Source organism: Balaenoptera physalus (assembly GCF_965194825.1).
Source record: "Balaenoptera physalus genome assembly, chromosome: 21".
NCBI classification, from domain to species: Eukaryota; Metazoa; Chordata; class Mammalia; order Artiodactyla; family Balaenopteridae; genus Balaenoptera; species Balaenoptera physalus.
Window position 1 is genome coordinate 23806016 of NC_138902.1, and position 14455 is coordinate 23820470.

The following is a 14455-nucleotide window of genomic DNA, read 5'->3' on the forward strand; positions in this document are numbered from 1 at the left end:
AGAAGATGGTTACTTAAAGCCCACACTGGGGCTTCCCTGGTGGCACAGTGGTCAAGAATCCGCCTGCCAATGCAGGGGACATGGGTTTGAGCCCTGGTCTGGGAAGATCCCACATGCCTCAGAGCAACTAAGCCCGTGTGCCACAACTACTGAGCCTGTGCTCTAGAGCCTGCGAGCCACAACTACTGAAGCCCACACGCCTAGAGCCTGTGCTCCACAACAAAAGAAGCCACCGCAATGAGAAGCCCACACAGTGCAATGAAGAGTAGCCCCCGCTGGCCGCAACTAGAGAAGGCCCTGCGCAGCAACAAAGACCCAACACAGCCAAAAAATAAATAATAAATAAATTTATTAAAAAAATAAATAAATAAAGCACACACTGGGGCAACCACACAACTGCAACTCAAGAATTATTAATGGAATGTTCCCAAAATGATTTTGTTTAGAGCTTCACAAAGCCTGGTGGAGTTGGTTCCAGTTGGCTTGGATGAGAGGTCACACAGATTAAAATAGATTTTCTTAATAAGAAACAATAGGCTAACAACTACTGAGCCTGCGCATCTGGAGCCTGTGCTCCGCAACAAGAGAGGCCGCGACAGTGAGAGGCCCGCGCACCGCGATGAAGAGTGGCCCCCGCTTGCCGTAACTAGAGAAAGCCCTCGCACAAAAATGAAGACCCAACACAGCCAAAAATAAATAAATAAATAAATAAATAAATAAAAATTAAAAAAAAAAAGCATAACAAACCTAGAAGCTTTCCACCATCTCTCTAAAAAGAAAAAAAAAAAAGAAACAATATGCTACATTCATCTAGCAAAACAGAGAAAAAAAAAAAAATGACAGGCCTTATGGGTGGTAATGAAGCTTAACCCTATTTAGAGGCTCAATTAACCCCCAGAAGATTGAGTGGGTCCTCTGCCTTCCTTGCCATTCCTCTGTCTAGCAGAGCTTAAAAATAGAGATTCATAAAGAGGAATAAAGAGATTCACATTTGTATATAAAACACTCAAAATATTTTAAATATGGCATAATAAATTTTAGAAATAGAAGAAACTGATTGGACTTTCATGGGCCTTTAAAACTTTTTGAAATAAATCATACTCTCTTTTGAATTGGCAAATCTGTTACCAACTGAATAAAATATTCAAACATAACTCTTTATCTTGACATATAAATTCATTGATTAAAAAATCATTTCTTTCTTATATTTATATTGTCAAACAAAATTGTATTTCCTCTTAAAATAATCAGTACATTCTCAAGAAATCTAAATTAAAATCCATTCTGGAGTAAATTTCCATCATTCTAATATTTTAATACACAGAAGCCAGGTTCTGCAGAAATCAGCCCATCCTGGGTTAAACATCAGAGATGGGACATCCAGGGGCCTGGTTAGGTCATATATATCCACTGGTGGATCCTACCTTTCACAGATCGTCTTGCAGAACCTCTGTGAAAGGAAGTTATCAACTTTTAAAATTTGTGCCCCAGCAGTATAGAAATGACCAAAAGAGATCATTAAATAGTGACAATTAATTTCATGTTTGTGTTTTTGTTTTTGTTGGGGAGGAAAATATCCAGGATTATGACAAAAAGTGGTGGTTGCATTATATTTATGCTCTCTGTTTAATTAGCTCTTTGTTTTAATAAAAATATCTTTAAGAGAAGCTTGATAACTGAAATGCTTCTCCCTATCATATTGACATCATTTTAGTGGCAGAGGGAGAAGTCTTTGCTTCTCCAGTCCCTCAAGCAATGGCATTTCCATCCCTCCTCACCCTTTCCCTCCAGCCAAGAATTCCTATCCTAATTTTCTCCTTGGGGTATGAAAGAATTTGCTGATTTTCTGCAATAAGATGACAACTTTGCTCTGTTACACACTTTGTTTAAATTGCAGCCAATCTTGCGAATTACAGAGAATGTCACAACTCAAGATAAAGCACAACTTTGGCTAAGTTTCTTTTTCTTTGTGATGCAAATGCTCTCTTAACCATTTATGTCTTGTCCTAATGAGATAGCTGATACATCTATTATTGAAGGTATCAGAGCTCTGGAATGGTAATTTGAATTCGTTTAGTATATATTATTAATCCAAGTAATACCAACGCATGGATAAACTGAGCAGTTTTTCTCTTGAACTGACACATGATGCCAGTTCAATATTTTCCTTCTGTTCTGAAGGCTTACCTTTCAACGTATTAGAGAGAAGAGGCCAGACACAGCCTAAACAGAGGAGAACACTTTAGCTCATGGAAGAACACAAACTATGAACACTTGTGTGTGAAAACTATCTGGCAGCAAAAATCAAATCACTGAACTTGACAGAGAACATTCCCCATATAACAATCCTATCAGACCAACTCTAATGCGTTAGTGTAAAGTCACTTGAAGTCGTGACACCTTTTAGATGATACTCTAAACTTTTAAATTGGCTCAAAAATTACACACGTCTAAGAGCTAAGTGATATGCTTCAAGTTTGGTAAAGCACCTTTAATCAGTTTTTTAAAAAGATGATTATTATTACACAGAAAACATAAGACAATATTGAGGAGGATCAAAAGATGTTTGAAAAGCACATAATTCCATCAATTCAAGTCTAATTTTTCATATTTCTGTATTTTTCATTAGTCCTTATCCATTTCCCATAATACTGTTAAGTAGTTATAATCATAGCACAAAGCATAGAAAATATAATTTTTCTCTAATACAACTATTCATATTGCTTCACAATTATATTTTTGATGGTATGACATCAGCTTTAAACAAGTACATCTTTTTCTAGGACTACTAAATAAGCTACTAAGATTTTTAAAAATCTTGATAATTATAGTCTTCCTTCAGTATCCGCAGGGGATTGGTTCCAGGACTCCCTGATGGACACCAAGATCCACAGATGCTCAAGTCCCTTATATGAAATGGCCCAGTGCTTGCATACAACCTATACACATCCTCCTGTATACTTTCAATTCATCTCTACATTACCTGTAATACCTAATACAAAGTAAATGCTATGTAAATGGTTGCCTTTGTGGCAAATTCCAGTTTTGCTTTTTGGAAGTTTCTGGAATTTTTTGTTTTTTCAAATATTTTCAACCCAGGTTTGTTGAGTCTGTGGATGCAGAACCCATGGATACGAAGGGCCAACTGTATTAACAACAGATGTCCAAAGACCATTCCTCAGTACACTGAATGACATCTAATTATTTTCCTCAAGAAAAAAGTTGTGGTTGCAGTTACAGTTAATGCTACAAGAAGTACACACCTTATTCTAACAAAATGTAATGCTATGCTAGAAAACCATATTTTTTCCCACATTTTGAGCAAAACTTATTTTTCAGGAATTCAACCAAAACTTTTGCCCAGAGACTGACAAGATGTATACATTTTAGATATTTAATAAAATATCTATATGAAGATGGAATTTTATCCTAAAATAGGTAGGAGTGAAAACACAACCAATGTCAACTTACCAGCCTTTTCCTTCTCTGAAGTACCTGGAATAGCCTGAAAAAGAAAAAAAGCCACAAAATTGTGGTATTATTAAAAGGAAACAGCAAATAACATTATTAGGAAAATAACATTATTAGGAACAAAATGATGTCCCATAAATGGAGCAAAAAATAAATAGAACCTGACACTAGAAATATGACAGAAGAGGAACTGAATAAACATTTTTTTTCCAAAGAAGGCACACAAATGGCACATGAAAAGATGCTCAACATCACTAATCATCAGGGAAATGCAAATCAGAGCCACGATGAGACGTCACCTCATACCTGTAGAGTGGCTATCATCAAAAAGACAAGAGATGACTAGTATAGGCAAGGATGTGGAGAAAAGGGAACCCCTGTGCACTGTTGGTGGGGATGTAATTTGGTGCAGCAGTATGGAAAACAGTACGGAGGTTTCTAAAAAGTTAAAAATAGAACTACTTGGGACTTTCTTGGTGGCGCAGTGGTTAAGAATCCACCTGCCAATGCAGGGGACACGGGTTCGAGCCCTGGTCTGGGAAGATCCCACATGCCACGGAGCAACTAAGCCCATGCGCCACAACTACTGAGCCTGTGCTCTAGAGCCCGTGAGCCACAACTACTGAGCCCATGCGCCATAACTACTGAAGCCCTCGTGCATAGAGCCCATGCTCCACCACAAGAGAAGCCACTGCAATGAGAAGCCCACGCACAAGAGTAGCTCCCATTCGCCGCAACTAGAGAAAGCCTACATGCAGCAACAAAGACCCAAGGCAGTCAAAAATAAATAAATGAATTAACTAATTAAAAAAAGAAAAGAAAATGAAAAGAGGATATCAAAGAGGTATCTGCACTCCCATATTCATTGCAACATTATTCACAATGGCCAAGATATGGTAACAGCCTCAGTGTCCATCAATGGATAAATGGGTAAACAAGATGTGGGGTGTGTGTGTGTGTGTGTGTGTGTGTGTGTGTGTGTGTGTAATGGTATATTATTCATAAATGAATAAGAAGGAAATCGTACCATTTGCAATAACATGTACCTTGAGGCATTATGCTAAGTGAAATGAGCCTGACAGAGAAAGACAAATACAACATGGTATTTTTAATATGTGGATTCTTTAAAAAGAAAAAAGCGTGCAACTGATAGTATGAGAGAGTAGAAAAGTGGTTGCCAGGGGCCGGTGGAGTCGGGGAAATAGGGAAGGATTAGTAAAAGGGTATAAACTTTCAGCTGTATGATGAATAAGATCTGATGAACTAATGAAAGCATGGTGATTATAGTTGATAACATTGTACTATATAATTGATATTTGTTAAGAGAGTAGAACTTAAATATTCCCACCCCCCAAAAAGTATATGAGGTGATGGATGTGTTAATTAACTAAAGGGGGAATCCTTTCACAATGTATACATATATCAAATCACTACAATGTACACTTTAAATATCTTACAATTTTATTTGACAACTACACCTCAATAAAGCTGAAAAGAAAAAAGAGTTGTGGAGCTATTGGTAAAGTCACTAGAGCCAGTTATGCTAATGCTAAATCAGTCATGTAATTGTTTTCCTCTCTGAAGACAGACCCGTCTTACCCTTAAAAGATACTGGCAATAAATGAGACTAAAAACACGTTTGAATTGGGGTTGAATTTTTGTAGTTTGATTTCTGTGTCCTATTTTGGGAGGCAGAAAATGTAAATTGTTTGGTTAGTGTCTGGGCTTTCAAGTCTCTGCTCTGTCCCCTCGAGGTTCAGATTCCTCCTTTATAAAAGGGGGATAAACACCTCTACTTCACAGGGCTGCTGAAAGGACTAAACGTAGTAGCTTCTGTAAAGCACATGAGGTCCCTGGGAAAAGGGAGCTGCTCTTACTATTTGTTACTATGGGCACTGGGCCAATGGGCCAAATTACTGATATGAGAGGTTTAGAAGTTCAATTCCCAGTAACTATTATCTATCCCTATTATTTAGAAAATAGAGTTCAGAATGAGATGTCTTCAACAGACTTTAAAGTAGAACAGTATAGTTCTACTCCTTGTCAATACCCTAAAACAAACTAAGGAAGTGAGCTTTTGGTTGCCATTCACCTCAGTTACTCATGTATAAAATACAGTTAGCATGAGTGTATTAACTGTTATTGGAAGCCTTTTATAAATCTATCCAGCCCACTGGGATCTGATGCCTTCTACTCCACAGCCACTGACCACACAAGATGTTTACAGGCATGTCTCTCTCCCCTTCTTTAGGGGACAAAGTCCTCAGAGTTGAAGTAAGAAAACTAGGCTCAAATGGGTAATTAATTTTGTTGCAAATGTGTGTGTGTGCACACATATGCGTGGGTGTGTGTGTGTGTGTGTGTGTGAGAGAGAGAGAGAGAGAGGAAGGCTCCCATGCACCTCTGTTGTAGATCAGCCTAAGGAAATAATAATATCAATCTTCATTTCTGGAAATAGCAAAGATCAAGACACCTATATCTTTGTGAGATACTGATTATTTTTGAGATCCTCACCTTTGGAATTTACAGGATTTGGAGATTGAAGTAATTTTTCAAATAAGGGAAAAAATCTTTCTACAGATAAAAAAATAGAGGGGGTTTTGTTTTGGCAAGATTGATCCACAGTGAAAGCATATTTTGACTTAATCTTGATCTACATTTAGTTGTTCACTTTTTGTTCTCTGGGTGTGAACACGGACTCTGTGTCCTGGCAAAGATGCAGCCATGAAGAGAATATTAGGTTATTAAATGGCAGAGTGGAGAACCATGTCCAGAGACCAGGGCATCAGAGGGACTGCACAGGCTGTAAGCATCTTCCTCAGCATCCTTTCATTTATAGCAGGATCATCTGATTTTTCCTCTGTTTCAAGAACTTCTCTGATTCTATACTCCCTTGAAAAGAAAGTCTTCCTACAGTTTTGGTGATGTTTGATTACTTTTTATGTCTATATTTTGGGAAAGGTCTAAAAATGGAATTAAATCCATACTATATATTATATTTTAAGCCTAGCCCCTAGATTTGCCCCCTGACTGGAGATCAGGGCCTTTAAATTAAATTTTCTCTTTTGTTTTAAGCAAATAAACAACAAAACAAAACAGAAACCCTTTCATTGACAAGATTGCAAAGGTTGGTGATAGGTAATTAAAGGACGTTCATGGAGAAAGTCCCTCAGTGTATGAAGAGCTAACACTTACTAGGTTCTCAGAACATACAAGGTACGGTTTTAAGCTCTTACCTGCATAAACTCACTCAATCCTTAGACCAACTCCGTGAAGTCTTAAAAAATAGAGTAACTTTTGCAAGGTCACAGTAATGGAATGGAAGCCAGGACACAACAACTGGCACACTGACCTCTGAGATCACTAATTTCAAAATACTAATCAGAATATTTTGAAATGAAGGAGGAGAAAGGTTTGGAGACGTCCTATGAGCAGACATTGACTTAGATTACAAAATATTTGTGCAGGAGTATCTGTATGAGACATTTAGAAATTCTCTAAGTAAGCTCTCTCTTCTTATAGCTAAGGCATTTTAGGCAAATTGAATGTCTTACACCAAATCACAAGTTGACCAGTGACAGGCCTTTTCCATATTTTATTCTATTTGATTACAAAATGTGTAACCAAGCATGGATAAGTAAATATTTAATAAAAATGTTAATCAATGAGTTACCCTACAAACAAAAATATTTTAGCCTCCATATAGCCAAAGCCAATACGTCATGTAGACAATGCCAGTTACTTTAGAATCTTACCCCATGTTCTGCATGAATTTTTAAGCTACCAAAGCTCACTTCTATTAAATAACTTCAATGGCCATATTATTATGTGGAGAAAGAAAAGTCAAAGTTTAATGTACCCAAGATTTAATAACTTCTCTTTTAAAGTAAAACCACATAGTAATAACAGCTGGATATCCCTCAGCTGATTTATCTTTGAATTTGAGGGAGAATTGTCTCTTTAGAAAATGGTTTATGAATACATTGATTAGATTTGTGAAATTTCCCAGAGATGAAAGGCATTAACTTAAAAAAAAATGCTGACACTTGGTTTTCAATTAATTAAAGCTATTGGTTGATTCTTAATTAGATGCCTCACATTATTCTATGTACAAAAGCCCTAAGCAAAGTTTTCTTCTTTGTGGAATTCACAATCCAATTGAAGAAGATACATGAGAATAGTTCCATGCAGAGGTTGCTGAATGACAGTGACTAGCACCCTCATTGGTGTGACATTAAAAGGTATAGGAAGATAGTAGGTAATTAGGACTACCTGGGTGGAAACAGAATGGTTTTCCTGGACATTGAACCCATGGGGAGGAAGTGCTGGTGAGGAGATTTCTTTTTGTCTTTGACTGAGAAGTGGCATGGCTAGATCTGGGATCATGTCCTGAGGTTTCATAGTCTAATATCTGTTCCTGGGTTTGGGGAAAAAACATTTCATGAAAGCTGCCTGTATCATCTGGTACAGAGTAGGTGTTCATCAAACCTTTGTGGGATTAAAATGCCAAATGTGTATTTGTATATATAGTTTAAATAACATGTATGACTTGCTTATGAGAAAGCTCCCATAAAAAGCATATTTTTGAATTCATTAGGGGTTTTTGTTAATAGCTGCCATATGTTTCATTTGAACTGTATCCTCAGGAAGTGATTTAACATTTCTGGCAATAAAGCAATTAAAGAGGATTTTCCTGCTGGCCATATGGGTTCGCTGTAACTTCATATTTTCTTCTCTCATTTCTCAATGGAACAAAGGGAAGTCTACTAATAACTTCCAAATGAGAGAAGAAAATTATTCATGGTCTTTTGTTATTTTTCTCTGTGATATTCAAATGATAACAACTTTTCCTATGGCTGTACTGACTCTCTAGTAGTTCTCCACATGCAAAGATTTTCACTTATGTTGATTTGTTAAGGTATTTTACAATTGAATTTTTTAAAAGCCATTAAAGAGAAACTTTTTAGTAAAAGGGGAGGAAACAATTTGCTTTCTCTAAATGAGGTCTTTTAAAGCTGTGTGTGGGAGCTTGGACTGTGTGTGTGTCTGTTTATGTTTTTAGACATGAAATGTGGCTGGGGAAATGCTCATTTTGACGTGCCCTGCGGAAATGTTGTAGACATATGTTGATTCATTTGGTCTGTTGCTAGAATGGCTTTCTGCACTTACAGAAGGACCTCAGCTGGATACCTTTTAGGAATTTACACCAACTACACAGAAGCTGCTAACATAAATGGTAACATAAGTAATGGGTGTGGTAACTGAATCCATTTTCGTATAATGACAATTGAAACATTCTAACTGATTCAATTTCATCTTGATGATTTCAGGTGAAAATAGAGTAGGATTTTTCCCCTTTAACATGTTATTTTTATGAATATGTCATGTCATATAACTTATTTAATATAAATTAATAATATATAATATATACTATATAAATGCATTTATATATCACCTATATAAATTATTTTCTTCTTAGTGTTTTATAATCGGGATAGACTACTACCATTAAGAAGGCCCTTTGAGGGAATTCCCCAGCGGTCCAGTGGTTAGGACTCTGTGCTTCCACTGCAGGGGGCACGGGATTCTATCTGGCTGGTCCCACAAACCACGCAGCGTGGCCAAAAAAAAGGCCCTTTGAAAGTCAACCCCTTCGAATACTGGACAGCTATGACAGGCTGAAAGATTCTACTTGTAGGTTCCATGTAGGGAAAAAACGCTACCACTTATTTTGTGCTTTCTCTCTTTATAGGCAGTGCTTGTTTTGCATGTTTTCAAATATTAGAGATGCTCATGCAGAAGTGTCTGGAATATTCTGTTTTGTTCTATAGGAATTTCCTCTATTTGCCTTTTTAAAAATGGGAAGAATCAGTGACAGAGTAAATTATTCCTTTCCCTTGAAAACATTCACTTTTATTCCCACAAAAATATTTTACAGTAAATTTCAAAATGGTTAATTACATCCTTAGAAATTGCAGGCAAATGTCCCTCAGTGATGGAACGGCCTCAGTCTCAGATAAGAGCACAAGAGCCCATTGTGGGCACAATGGACAACAGGAAGAGGTTGGGGAGTCACATTTTTTGGGAACACATGAAAGACAACATTAAAGAAAAGAAGGTACACTGGAAAATGCGTTTGTTTCCATGTCTATTTAAAGACTCTTTTGAAATCACTCCAGTCTGTGATATTGTTAACCAGTCAATGATTTCTGTTTGCTTTCATCTGAACAAAGAAGTTCATTGAGAAGCTGTGTCTGATTGGCAATCTGATATCATCTGTTTTGGTTTACGAAGTCTTTCTCCAGCTTTGACAGTCATCGTTCTTTCACTGAAAACATAGACTTTATTTTTAGAGCAGTTTTAGGTTTACAGCGAAACTGAGAGGAAGGTACAGAGTTTTCACTTAAATCCTCTGCCCCACACATGCAGAGCCTCACTATTAGCAACAGCCCCCAGCAGAGTGGTACATCTGTTATAACTGATGAATCTACACCATCACATTATTAGCACTCCAAGTCTATAGTTTATATTCGGGTTCACTTTTGCTGTGGTCTACTCTACAGGTTTGGACAAATGTATAAGGATACGTATCTACCATTATAGTATCATACAGAACAGTTTCATGGCTCTAAAAATCCTCTGTGCTCTATTCATCCCTCTCTCCTCCCTAATTCTTGGTGACCACAGGTGTTTTTACTGTCCCCATAGTTTTGCCTTTTCCAGAATGTCATATATTTGGAATCGTATGGAATGTAGCCTTTTCAGATTGCCTTTTTTCACTTAGTAATATGCATTTAAAGGTTCCTCTATGTCTTTTCATGGCTTGATAGCTCATTTCTTCTTAGCACTGGATGATATTCCATTGTGTGCTGAAGGACATCTTGGTTGCTTCTAGGTTCTGGCAATTAATTATGAATAAAGCTCCTATAAATATCTATGTGCAAGTTTTTGTATGAACATAAGTTTTCAACTTCATTGTATAAATACCAAAGAGTACAATTGCTGTAAGAGTATGTTTAGTTTTGGAATGTTCATTTTTTGATGACATAAAATTATGAATAATTGTTTTAATATACATCAGAGTGGGTTTGACTTTATGACTTCTACGGTCTCGTCTGTGACAGTGTGTGAGATTCATGTGCAGAGAACAAAGTTCTTACTTTAATATATGGTTATATTCTAAAGACAACTAGTGATAAACTGACTCTTTCCCTGACCCCTTCCCAGATATAATCTAACAAACACCTCCCTTTCAAGAACAGTACATAGGTTGCTCACTGGTTTAACAAAATGCACTCAGACCCAAGTGGCTTGGGACAGCTGACTCCTGACTTCAGATGCCCTACCCATCCTTGGTGTACCAGCTAGCTGTGCTCTGGTGCCATCTGCAGCCTGCAGGATACACAGAGTCTGATGGGGTAGGAGGGAATTGTGGGTTAGGTGTATGTGACATATGCATATATGAAATGTGCAGGGAAGCAGAGGTGGAGCAGTTTCGTCTCAGAATGTATAGAGTAGTAGAGGCTTTCCTGCTACAGCTGTGTTTGTCATTTACTGAATGGTATAAAAATCTACAACAGTTATGTAATTGTTGGGTAGCAACTTTGTTTTTTTTGCAGTAGTTACAATTTTAACAACTCCTTTAACTCTCAAAAGTGTCCCAGTTTGGATGATAAATTATATGGGAACACTTTGCATGGATTCCATCAACAGCATCCCATGTCTCTGGCTTCAGGGTAGGTTGGCCTACGGGGAGCCCCAGTAGGGGATATAAGGCTGTGATATTGTCATTTATAATAAGAAATACATCTTTTTGATCTTCCATCTCATTCCTAGCATAGAGCTCTTAAAACCCTTGGAATTTCCTAAGTTAGGAGAGTGATAAAAGTGTCTTTTGTTACGTTAATGAGGTGGCTCTTTGACCCCACCCAGGATGGGGGCTGGCTGCCAGCGAAGCCAACCAGCCTCCTGGGAGGGGAGGGGGCTGGGGATTGAGTTCAATCGCCAGTGGTCAATGATTTAATCAATCATGGCTATGTAAGGAACCTCCATGAAAACCCAAATGGACAGTGCTTGGAGAGCTTCTGGGTTGATGGACACTTGGAGATTTAGGGAGACTGGTGCACTTGGAGAGGGCAAAGAAGCTCCTCGTCCTTTCCCCATACTTAGCCCTTTGCAACTCTTCCATCTGGCTGTCCCTGAGTTACATCCTTTTACAACAAACCAGTAGTCTAGTAGGTAAAATGTTTCTCTGAGTTCTGTAAGCCACTCTATCAGCTTAATTCAACCCAAGGAGGGGGTCATAGGAGCCTCCGATCTATAGCCTGTTGGTCTGAAGCACAGGTGATAACCTGGGCTTGCAACTGGCAACTGAAGTGGGGAGGGAGGGGTAGTTTGGGTGATTGAGCCCTTAACATGTGGGATCTGATGCGATCTCCAGGTGGATACTGTCAGGATTGAGTTGAACAGTAGGACACCCAGGAGGTGTCTGGAGAATTGCTTGGTGGTGTGGAGGAAACCCTCTCCCACACTGGGAATTGGTTCCAGAACCTCTTCAAAGGGGGAAGGAGTATTTATTCCCCTGGATCCTACATGGCATAGTTGCCTTGAACTGGTTGTGTCCTTTTACCCAAGGTCATTGCTCTTCTCAAGCAGCTGACTTTGCAGACTTTTCCCCTCTGGGTTCTGTTAACTGTTTACTTCTCTTTGGGGCCTTGAGGTGGTGATGGCTCAGCTAGGACTAAGCGCCACAGGTTACAGCACTGACCCTTGTGTTTCTCCTTCTGCACACCGTTGTAAATAGTTCCTTTGTAACTAATCCTTCCCCATATAATCCTATTTTAAGTGTTCCTTCTATTTCTTACTGGAGCCCTGATTGGTACACTTCTATTCCTTTCTTTCTTCTATGAATGTGCATGAAAATTCCATTTCTCTTCCTGTCCCCCTCTCTCTGTGTGGGGCATTACGTAGGACACAGATTGTAATAAATGAAAAAGTCTTAAGAACCACTGATGTGTCTTTAATATCTAACTTAGTCCCAGAAAATTGCATTTCAAAAGGGTCAGTGAATTCTGAGCCTTCTGTGAGATGAAATTTGCGACACTGACACGTTTTCCACTTATGCTAATGTTGACAAGGTTAGAATCATTGAGTATAATATTTGGGGAGAGTAATGCACTCAGAGAGGCCATGAAAGCTTACAAGATATAAGATTAAGTAATAATATTAACAATTAGCCACATTTTTGTTTATAAACTTAGATGGAAGAATAATTATCCATAGCAAGCATGAAATCATTAGTGTCCCGGTTGAATTGCTTCAATACTAATTTTGTATAGAAAACTTGTTAAGTGTATTTTGCACATTAGCCATAAAAGTGAAGACTTTGTAGACACAGCACGGCTAACTGAAATTTACACATAACTTTAGAAGTTAGATAAAAATTTGACATCATCATTAACTAAATGTTTTACTAAATATGTTTCCAACAAATATTTATCAAAGGCTGAGTAGGAGATAGGAGATGGTGGGAGAAGGCAATGATTTAGAGTTCTAGGGAAAAGACAGGGATGAAATGACCACATGCAGCACTTTTTTAACCAATATCACTAAGGAATGAGTGCTCACGTCTTTTGGGGGCTGTGTATAGAGGCGGGGGAAAAAAAGGCAGGGTGGGGAGGGCCTGGATTAAAGGCACTAGGCAAGGCCAAATAGGAAGGGAGAGTATAGAAGGGGAGATGTTTGAATCTGGACTATTAAGAGACCTGCATTTACAAGGGCAGGCAGAAGCCGAAGAGAAGGGAAAGAGGTTGAGAAAAGAAAGGTAGAGAGAGAAGCTGGTCAAGAAGAGGCACGTGAAAGTAGGCATCAGAGGGGTCAGCATTTCATGAATAGCTAGACAAAATGATAGTAAAATGCCTCAATGCCACAGGGAATAGGCAACACATAGTAAGAGGTGACCCTTATCCAGCACATCCTCTGTGCCAGGCACTTTTCTAAGCACTTGGCACATTTTAACTCATATAATATTAATAATTAACCCTACAAAGAGAGAACTGTCACTATTCCACTTTATATATGAGGAAACCAAGTCATATAGAGACAAGGCGACTTACTTGCCCAAGGTCTCACCATTTGTAAATGGTCAAGCCAAGAACTGAATGCAATACTTTAGCCCAGATTGTCTGTGTTCTTAACCTCTATACTACACAGCTTCTTTTGGACTTTTCTGTAAATACCTTCCACCATAGGTAGCAACAGGAAAAAAAAAAAAAAAAAAGGAAGTTAGAAACCAAAGATATTGGTATTGTTTTTAATTACTGAGGAAGAAAAAAACCTAACTGGAATGTGGGCTTAAAGGAGTAATTGACCATTCATCGTCCTCGAGATGCCTAAACAGGTGGGTGCCGTGGATTTGAAAGGAGCAGGGAACTTTAACACAAAGTGAGCCCTGGCACATTTTCCTTTTCTACATGTCAGTCCTGGGCAGGCTGCCCCTTCCCCCTCTTCCTTTGCAATCAGACATTGCTGGCTAAGAGTTCGTGTCCTGGAATAAAAGGAGAAATCACTTAATTTTTATGACCACACTAGAAAATGTTTATACACTTTCACGAGACAGTTGAATGCTCTGTAGTTTAGCCTCATGTAATGTCTCTCTTCCAAAGCATCACAACTAAGTGAAGCTCTATCCAAAGCCGGTGCTGACAAAGGAGCACTTCAAATGGAGCTAGTTTTTGCAGATCTGGAATTTTTCATCAATCAGCAGGGATGCCCAAGGGCTGATTTATACTTAGAATGGGTATACCTTTCATCAAAGTCAAAAGTAATTGGTTTAGTGGTTGTTTAGTTTATAAACATGTTTGTGATTATGAGTACATCAACAAAATAAAAACATCCCTCAAAAATGAAAGCAATATAGGAAGCATAGAATAGACACTTGACCCTAGAAAGTAACTGCATGATAACTGAGATCCCATTTTCCCCC

General features: G+C 38.2%; 1 protein-coding gene across 5 annotated transcripts in view; it reads right to left on the reverse strand.

Annotated features, from left to right (window-relative positions):
* The window catches only part of DLC1 (DLC1 Rho GTPase activating protein), a 407206-nt gene that overhangs the window by 209514 nt on the left and 183237 nt on the right, over nt 1-14455 (reverse strand). For all 5 annotated transcript variants that reach the window (XM_082444583.1, XM_082444577.1, XM_082444585.1 and 2 more), the window contains one exon: nt 3472-3505. In XM_082444583.1, the coding sequence (XP_082300709.1) occupies nt 3472-3505 (34 nt within the window). The remainder of the gene's footprint in view (nt 1-3471; nt 3506-14455) is intronic.